Source organism: Dromiciops gliroides, chromosome 5 (genome assembly GCF_019393635.1).
Source record: "Dromiciops gliroides isolate mDroGli1 chromosome 5, mDroGli1.pri, whole genome shotgun sequence".
Classification (NCBI taxonomy): Eukaryota; Metazoa; Chordata; class Mammalia; order Microbiotheria; family Microbiotheriidae; genus Dromiciops; species Dromiciops gliroides.
This window is the reverse complement of record NC_057865.1, coordinates 215,521,840-215,531,607: the sequence shown is the minus strand read 5'-3', so window position 1 is coordinate 215,531,607 and position 9,768 is coordinate 215,521,840. Positions and strand designations below refer to the sequence as shown.

The following is a 9,768-nucleotide window of genomic DNA, read 5'->3' as shown; positions in this document are numbered from 1 at the left end:
AGGTCACCCCCCACACACATTGCATGATACCTCATATACTTTATTATAACCTGTGTTCCCATAAACTTTTTCCATCTTTGTAGTGCACAGGAGTTGGTAGACAACCAATTAAATGTGTTTTTCTTTATCACTTAAACTGATCATTTAGCTTTATTATTATGTTCCAGGCTCTCACTTATACCAACTGTGGACTGTTTTTGCAATACCCTAGACTTTTCCATTAACAAATATCTGAAGTGCCAACTCTATATACAAAGAGGAAAAGGAGTGCAAGGTGGCACAGTGGATAAAGGACTGGCCCTGGACCCGAGCTCAAATCCAGCCTCAGACACTTGACACTAACTAGCTTTATGACGCTCATTAACCCTCATTGCCCCAAGCAAAAAAAAAAAAGTGCAAAGCTTAGTTTGGATCATGTGATGCATCAACTGGAATAGGCCTAACAGTTCTGAATGTATGACTTTTTTTGTGTGTGTGTGTGAGGCAGTTGGGGTTAAGTGACTTGCCCAGGGTCACACAGCTAGTGTCAAGTGTCTGAGGCTCGATTTGAATTCAGGTCCTCCTGAATCCAGGACCGGTGCTCTACCCACTGCGCCATTTAGCTGCCCCATGTATGACTTCTTTATGAATGACTGCTTTAATGTTACTGGAGTTTTATTTATAGCAATAGGTACTGGCAGAGGAAAGTGGCTCAAATCACAAAAGAAACAGGCAAAACATAGTAAGACACTTGAAATCAAAGTCTCACACTTTTATTGACATTTAATGACCACAGAGGACATTTTCACAGAACAGAAAAAAAAAGACAGACCTTGTATAAAGAAAAAGATAACATACAAATTAATATTCCTCACCTTCCTCTTCCCCATCAGCACTATCTGCTCCAACCTCCTCATAATCTTTCTCCAGGGCAGCCATATCCTCCCGGGCCTCAGAGAACTCTCCTTCCTCCATGCCCTCCCCCACATACCAATGGACAAAGGCACGCTTGGCATACATCAGATCAAACTTGTGGTCCAGGCGAGCCCAGGCCTCAGCAACAGCCGTGGTGTTGCTCAACATGCACACAGCCCGCTGTACCTTGGCCAGGTCACCACCAGGAACCACAGTGGGAGGCTGATAGTTGATGCCAACCTTGAAGCCAGTCGGGCACCAATCCACAAACTGGATGCTACGCTTTGTCTTGATGGTGGCAATGGCAGCATTGACATCTTTGGGAACCACATCACCACGGTAGAGCAGGCAGCAAGCCATGTATTTACCATGGCGAGGGTCACATTTCACCATCTGGTTGGCAGGCTCAAAGCAAGCATTGGTGATCTCTGCTACAGTCAGCTGCTCATGGTAGGCTTTCTCAGCAGAGATGACTGGGGCATATGTGGCCAGAGGGAAATGGATACGGGGATAGGGCACCAGGTTGGTCTGGAATTCTGTCAGATCCACATTCAGGGCACCATCAAATCGGAGAGAGGCAGTGATGGAGGACACAATTTGGCTAATAAGGCGATTCAGATTAGTGTAGGTTGGGCGTTCAATATCAAGGTTTCTGCGACAGATATCATAGATGGCCTCATTGTCTACCATGAAGGCACAATCAGAGTGCTCCAGGGTGGTGTGGGTGGTCAGAATGGAATTGTAGGGCTCAACTACAGCTGTGGAAACCTGTGGGGCTGGGTAAATGGAGAACTCCAGCTTGGACTTCTTGCCATAATCAACGGACAGACGTTCCATCAGCAGAGAGGTAAAACCAGAGCCAGTCCCACCACCAAAGCTGTGGAAAACCAAGAAGCCTTGGAGACCTGTGCACTGGTCAGCCTGTAAAACACAAAAACAACTCTAAATGTTCAAATCTATCTCACGGAAGACTGATGCAATTCTAAGTCTAGGCTAATCTCCATTGGTCTATCCAAGTCAAGTGGTCAGATCATATCTAACACTCGATATGCTTGGAGACAGTGCTTTAGAGTAATAATACTTTCGTAAACTGCTGACTTCTCTAGATAGTCTATATAGGAGCTTCATTTGATAGAATAATGCCTTGCATATCAAAAGACTAGAGGATGTCCCTGGTCTTGCTATGCCCTCATCTACTAGCCTAGTGGAGTCACACAGGGACACTAGATAAAATGAAGATACTGGCTTTTTAGACCACAGGATTACACAGTCCTATATTTGTACCATAATATTTATTTTTGAGGACTTGAAGTTTAGCTTATATGTTAAGCAGGAGAAACACTAACTTCTGCTGGATCAAAACTAGAACTCTCTACATATGTAGAATGCCTGTCTTGGCCTGATGTGAACATTATATTGAGTTGGACTTCATGGTGAGTAAGCTAAATCTAGGCTGGAGCATGCAACAGCATGGATAAGCTGCTATTTTTTCAAGGAGGAAAAGGTCTTCTGAATCCTAGGTTCCAAGTAAAACTGCAACAGTTCAGATCTGAACCCAACACTTGCCAAATTCACTGAAATAGTAAAATGATATCTCACGATATTTTTTAGGTGCTGGGACAGGACCCCCAGTTTTATGCAGGGCAGAAACACAAGACCTATACAGTGGCTTATAAAGTTCTTTCTAGAGCACCATTGCTCTAAGTGCTTTAGATTGGCAACAGCCATTTTCCAAATGACTAAATGCTGCTGTCTCAACTTTAACATTATTCAGAAATTTGTAAGTTTTAATGTAAGTGTTGATATAATCACTTATATCTAGGTAGACTATTGCACTGTTCCCTCTCCCCTCCCCCACTTTTTGCTAAGGAGATCATGTGATATCCACTCCAATTAAATTAGCTCATTAACAGAATTTTCAATCTAAGCACAAGATTCCCTGAAGTAGAGTCTGACTGTTTAGGTTAATTCAGAGGTTAGGGTATCACCCTAATAAATGACTCACAAGCTTCCGAATTCTGTCCAAAACTATGTCAATGATTTCCTTGCCAATAGTATAGTGTCCACGGGCATAATTATTGGCAGCATCTTCCTTGCCCGTGATCAGCTGCTCAGGGTGGAAGAGCTGGCGGTAGGTTCCAGTGCGAACTTCATCTGGAAGATTAAGAAGAACAGCCCAGCATTAACAATGTGATAACTCCTACTAAGAACCAGGGGTATTAAAAAAAAAAAGGAATGGTCACTTTGAGCTGTGTATTTTCGAATCCAAACTGAACTCACCAATAACAGTTGGTTCCAGGTCTACAAACACAGCACGGGGAACATGTTTGCCAGCTCCTGTTTCACTGAAGAAGGTGTTGAAGGAGTCATCTCCTCCCCCAATGGTCTTGTCACTTGGCATCTGCCCATCAGGCTGGATACCATGTTCCAGGCAGTACAGCTCCCAACAGGCATTGCCAATCTGGACACCAGCCTGGCCAACGTGGATAGAGATGCACTCACGCTGCAGAAAACCAATATAAATGAGCCAGTTGGGACAGACAGCTAATGTGTTTACATCTATATGAGTAACAAATTAAGTTTTACAGCATAACCATTCCACAGGATACACCTCCCTTACTTGAAGTTCAAACACACAACAAACTGAATTGAGAAAAAATTCTTGGGGAAGGCAAATGAAAATTCATGACCTGACAATGCTAGGGACAAATATGGGTTGAATCCAAGTCAGGAACCTGCCTGACATTTTAGAACTGTATATATCCCCAGGGCTCTATACAAAACTATTTCCTTCCAACTCTAGGGAAATGTGCAAGGCTAATTCCTTAAACACTTGAAAAAACCTCCCCCTTTCAGTTCTTATTCATGCTTTTTGTATGATTGTGTAACTTCAGTTGAGATCATTCTGGTCGGCTTTAATCCTATTCTTTAAACCCCAGAGCCTCTCTCCCCTCCTCCTTTAAAAACCAGCTTAAACCAGCAGCAAGCTACAACCACATGACTCAGAGAAACTGCCAGATAAGCAGAGACTAGCTAGAATTTAAAATCTGGTCAGAGGCAGCTTTTTTTAACCTTGTAGAAGCCTTCATCTATAGTCAATATATAGTGCAGCATTTACTTTGGCCCTACAATTCACGGAAAGAATTTCTTTTTGCTTTTCTATTTCCAACAGAAGTATCCATTCTGCCCCCCAAATAATATTTCTGGAAAAAGTCTTCATTGGGCAGTGACTATGACTGACTTCCAAGAAAATAAACATCTCCAGTTTGTAGGAAAAAATATCAAATTCTTTTGAAAGTATTTAGGAAAACATTTCCTTTTACATACTTACAAGTAGTTGGTATGGCTTAAATGGAGTCTCTATATCAAAATGATTCAGTTAAACTGTACACGGTATGTTTCATTATAAACTAGATTATTTAAAGACTTGGCATTGTACTTTTCCCAAACTCCTTCATACAAAAAAAGCTCTCCTTTTGTTTTTCTAATGGTAAGGTTCAAAATTCTTTAGAATGAACAGAAAAAAGAATTCACTTCTAAAAGTGATCACAAGTTGTGTACCTTAACTTCTAACTAGGAATTTAAATGACCTAATCATTTGCAACCTTTGTTTTATGATCTTTCCTTCCTGCCTAGCAATCTCACATTAATCATAAAACAATCATGGTCACCTGACCATGTCAAAGCCCCAAATCACCTGTACCCACTTGCCCAGCTGTAGGCAGTATGACTTTGTTTTAATGAGCTCATGACTATTTACTGGTGCATCATGGCAACTTAACTGGACTTTGGAAAAATCATATGGCTCATGCAATGCTAATTAGAAGCAATCTAAGATACATGAGGACATTGGATCTTATAATCAGAATATACCCAACTTTATGCATACAATGGGAGCAACCCTTTAAGTTTCACCAATGGTGAAATTGAGGCCAAAGAAGTTGAATGATTCGTGGATAGAGCACTGGCCCTGGAATCAGGAGTATCTGAGTTCAAATCCGACCTTAGACACTTAACACTTACTAGCTGTGTGACCCTGGGCAAGTCGCTTAACCCCAATTGCCTCACTAAAAAAAAAAAAAAAAAGAAAAAAAAAGAAAAAAAAAGAAGAAGTTGAATGATTCATCCAGAATCATTACTAGTTAGTTGCAGGCTACAACCTAGGCCTTCTGGTTCATAAATAATTATAATGTCCTCTACTCTGCCAACCCTTTTCTTATTTACCTTCTTTTCAAGTGAGCCTATCTGCTATCAGATCTCATAATCACAAACTATGTCTGTGATGATCCCTCCTTCTGAATAAGGTATTACTCAGTATAAATTATAAATCATGAAAGACTCTCAGCCTCCTTGGGAAATTTCCTCACACTGTCTATCTTGTCTGCTAAACTCCTGGGAAAGCAGACAAGGTCAAAAAGACTCACCTTCCCATGACTACCTGGGGGAAGCTGATTGGTTATTAAAAGTCAGGTCACATGATAAGCCTATCCCTACCTGTTATGATTTGAATGATAGCCATTTCCGTAATAAAACCAAGGCAAAGCCTGTCTTCCATAGCAGTATCCTTTTTAACATACACCCAGATAAAGAGATCATACTTCTCTCATTCCTACTTACTCCCCCACCCCAGGCTATTTTGATTCTTAAACAGAAAAGAGGAGGTCTCTATGGAAAATTAATTTTCTCTATTCAGCTCTGAGTAATATTTAGGAAGAATTCATTCACTGAAACAACCCAAGTGGTTGATGTTCAAGGTACTAAGCTTAAATGTGATTTTTCTTTTGAAAAGCAATACATTTGAAAAATGAGATGTTATTGCTATAGCCGGCAGTAATGGCCTCACTAGAAAACACCCTTTAAGAATCTAACCTCAAGTACTTGTTTCCACTCCACATATTTCTAACAGGTGAGAAAAGGATTAGACACCGTAACATTAAACTAGTTATCTAATTATTGGACATGCTCCCTTATGCATCTGTGGCCGCATGTTCCCCAACCCCCTCAAAACTACTTAGGCTTTGGGAAACATTGTTACCCAAAACTTTGCTACTTCCTTTACTAAAAGTGACTCAGCACCAAGTCACAGGGAACTAGACCGGGGAAGTCAGGGAGGGGCTCCAACTCAGGGCATTATGCCTACAAAGACCACTTGTTTCAAAAGATAAGGTAGACAGGCAGCAATCTATCTTCACTTGGTTCATCTGGCTACTATAGAAAAGCCAGTTTACTTATTTTAGTGTGGGGGGGAGGGGGGGAGGGAGAGAAAGGAGAAAGGAAGAGAAAGTGCAAAGCATTTTAAGCTTCCTAAAGTTGATCTCAGAAAGTGTGAAAAACTTTTAAGAACCAGGTGGACCGTCCCTTCAATGGGCTTAATAAACCCATGGACTAACACAACCGTAACTTGTCCTTAAGACTTTGGGGAAAGTTTTCTCAGAAACCCCGAACCGTCACGTGTCACTGTGGGCACTTCCACTTCAAAGTACGGAAGCAGGCCACTGCTGTTAACTTTGGTCCTCTAGCAAAGGAAGTTAGGGGAACACGGTCGCAACGTGTTCGCCCGGCCCGAAGTACGGAGCTTACTTTTCCTTCTCTCAACACCCAGGAAGGCATTCAGGGCAAAATAAGAAGAGCGCAGCCCAGGAGGCTGACGGCCAGTCTGGGAGATCTTCCTCCACGCGACCTTAAGGGCCAATCTGCCACGTGCACCCCACAGCCCGCCAAGTCTCAAGCCGCTTTGGTCACCCTACTCCCCCGTAAACGTGGACAGCGCCGGCTCCTACTCCCCCCCCCCCGTCACATGACCCGTAAGTGTCCCTGGCCCTCAGCTCCCGCGCTCTACACCACCCGGAGCAGCCAGATGGCTGGGGTACCGCTCCACTCACCATGATAAAAGTGTGCAGGGGTCTGCTGGGCTAAGAAGAAACCGAAAGGAAGGCAACACAAGTTTCTCCCCGATCGACCGTTAGGAAGTCTCCAGGAGAAAAGTTAGTGAGGAGCGGAGCTCACGGGAGGGGCCTTATATAGCCCTTCCCTGACCACGTGTTTGGCGGGGGGGGGGGGTCCCTAGGACCTGACCCCACCTCCTCCTGCCTTTCTCTATACTTCTCTTCCACCCTCCCCGCCCTGCTTCCATCCCAAACTCCACCCCGTCCGGTCCCTGCCACCCCACCCTCCTCCCGGGCTCTCATTGGTGAGTTCGAAAGTTCAAACCAAACCTTTTCGGAAGAAGCCAGAGGTGTGGGGGAGGAAAAGAGCAAGTTTGACTAACCCAGATGATCATTGAGTTGGGGGGGAAAGTTTGGGGATTTGGGAAAAGAAGAGGAAGGAAAAAGATCAAGATGATGAAAGAGATGGGGGCTGGGGGCGGGGGAAGGTGGGATAGCTTGATGGGGAAATAGAGCACCAATACAACGTTTTAAAATTTAAAAAAAGTAAGCCAAGGGATGAGAGAGTGTGGTGAATGAAGGTGGGAAGAAGGTGAGCCATGTGGTACTAGGAACAGGGAAACATCTGGGAGAGCAAAGCCTCTCCTCTCTTTATCCATCACCTTTCCCTTCCTCCCTGTTTCTGGCCTCCAGTGACGCACAGCTCGGCCCACTCCCTTGGCCTGGAGCCAGTGAACATTTTCCTAACTCCCTACAAGGCAATCTCCGAGAGAGAGCCGCCCCGCCTGCTAGGGGAAGGTTTCCGAGTGACTAGTTTATTCAGAAAACACAGCCCTGCAGATGCTCAGGCTGCGTTGACTTCTCATTTAGGCCCTGCTGCTCCTAGCCGGCTTTGTCTGCTGGACTAAAAAGGGAGCCTCCCTCGTTTACTTCCATGTATGAAGTGGACTAGTAGGCAAGAGGCCCTTAGGAGGGCTCAGCTAGCGTATGTGGGGGGTCGGCGGGGTGGTTACTTGGAGTTGTAATAGTTTCTTAAGCCAAGATGAAAGCTGTTTAATAGAAATGATCTGGTACAAAAAGCTCAAGCAGGGCCTTTTGGCTCTATTTTAAGAACTTGATCTCATTTCTACAATTGTCAGCTGAATAGGGTGGGTAGTTTAAAGATTCCAAGTTCTCACCTTTCTCACAGCTTTTCTTTACTCCTTCCTATTCCTTATTTGTAACAAGAAACAAAGAATGCTAAAAACTTTTTGTTGGAGCTCCCTTCAAAACTATTTCTTTTTTATTTTTGCCTTGGGTGTTTTGTGTATCGGAATTCTCTTTTCCTTCTTTATGCCACCAGTTTTCTTTCTCTGTAGAGAGATTTTTTTTTTAAAAAGAACCTTTTTGGGGGCAGCTAGGTGGCACCGGCCCTGGATTCAGGAGGACCTGAGTTCAAATCCGGCCTCTGACACTTAACACTTAACTAGCTGTGTGACCCTGGGCAGGTCACTTAACCCTCATTGCCCTGCCAAAAAAATAAATTTAAAATAAAATAAATTTTTTAAAAAAGAATCTTTTTTTTAAAGCTCATAAATGAATTCCTTAAATATGAGAAGTGTCTAGCTTTAGAGAAAAATGCAGTACACAGAAAAGTGCTTTGAGTTTTTACAGAGTAGAGTCACAGAATTTTAGAGATGGAAGGAATCTGAGAGTATGATCTCTCAAATCCCTTCCACTCATAATATCCTATAATTTTTACAATCACCTAATCCAGCCCCCTTATTTTACAGGCAAAGAAACAGGTTCAAAGGGCACATACTATTTCTACTTAAGTGGCAATCACTAACCAGTAAGGTTGGGGTTTTGGAGGGGGGAGTTTGGGGTTGTTGAGGGAACATTTTCCTAAATGTTTATTTTTCTAAAATGTTTACCTTTGCTAAATTTTATTTTCTTAAATGCTTACCTTTCTTTAGAGAGGTAAAATGAAATGGGAAAGATATTAATATTCATCCAGAGAAAAAGCAGAAGTACTATCAAATTGTCTAATGTAAGATCCCTGGGGGCAAGAATTGTTCTAAGTTTGGGCTTTCTAGCCTCAGAATGCTCAACATTTTGTCTAGCACATAGTAGGTGCTTAATGCTTGTTAAATTGAACAGAATTAAAATTAGATATAGGAAAAGTGAGCAGCATTGTAAAATATTTCTGGAGTTCACATTAAAATTGTTTATGCTGATTTCTATATTTGTAATAATTAACACTTTTTAATGAGTTCCTTAGATGCAAGTAACACCAATGTAGCCAACCTTTAACTTTGTTATGGGAAAAATGATAGAGGGTAGCAACATGGAATAATGGATAGAAAGCTACCCTAGAAGCTAGGAAAGCCTGGATTCAAGTTCCACTTCTGACACACTCTGGCTGTTGTAACCCAGGGCCAAGTCACTTAACCCCTTGGTGTTCTGGGCAACTTTCTAAGACTATATGAATTTTGTCCTGCCAAGTAGAAACCCATAATTAAGCAAAGCAGATAGAGTGGCAGTTTGAGAATGTACATCTCTATGTCAAGGAGTACATCCTCTGAAGGTATAAGAGGTATGTTTTAACATTACTGACCATTTAATGACTTCTGATCTGCAATGGAAGATGGAGTTTTCTCATTCGGCTGCTAGGGCCTGGAGTCAGGAAGACCCAAGTTCAAATTCTACCTGAGACACTAACTGTGTGACCCTGGGCAAGTCACTTAATCTCTATCTCAATTTCCTCAGCTGTAAAATGAAAATACTAATAGAACCTACTTCCCAGGGTTCTTATGTGGATCAGATGAGATGTTTTCTTCCTTATGCTTATGAAATCACATGTCCAGTACCTATCCTAATAGGTGAAGTAGATCTACAGTTATATTTTATAAGCAGTTCTTCCTTTAGGGTTCTCATTCTAAAACTTTTATTTAAAACATCTCTTTGTGTTTCCACTTTAACTTTTGTACATACCCCATGGGAATGCAGC

The 9,768-nt window shown here is 42.4% G+C and overlaps 1 protein-coding gene across 1 annotated transcript; it reads right to left on the bottom strand.

Moving 5' to 3' along the window:
- Positions 1-730: 730 nt before the first annotated feature.
- On the bottom strand, positions 731-6,954 carry LOC122728123 (tubulin alpha-1C chain). Its single transcript, XM_043966305.1, has 4 exons — positions 6,777-6,954; positions 3,175-3,397; positions 2,900-3,048; positions 731-1,815 (listed from the first exon to the last, which is right to left on the bottom strand). The coding sequence occupies exons 1-4, from the start codon at positions 6,777-6,779 to the stop codon at positions 841-843; spliced, it is 1,350 nt and encodes a 449-aa protein (XP_043822240.1). The 5' UTR covers positions 6,780-6,954; the 3' UTR covers positions 731-840.
- Positions 6,955-9,768: the final 2,814 nt, after the last annotated feature.

Excerpts from the sequence above, each read along its gene's own strand:
- LOC122728123 (XM_043966305.1), bottom strand. Across the intron at positions 3,049-3,174 it reads CCTGGAACCAACTGTTATTG|ATGAAGTTCGCACTGGAACC; the intron begins GTGAGTTCAGTT and ends TTAATCTTCCAG. Across the intron at positions 1,816-2,899 it reads TGGACAGAATTCGGAAGCTT|GCTGACCAGTGCACAGGTCT; the intron begins GTGAGTCATTTA and ends TGTGTTTTACAG.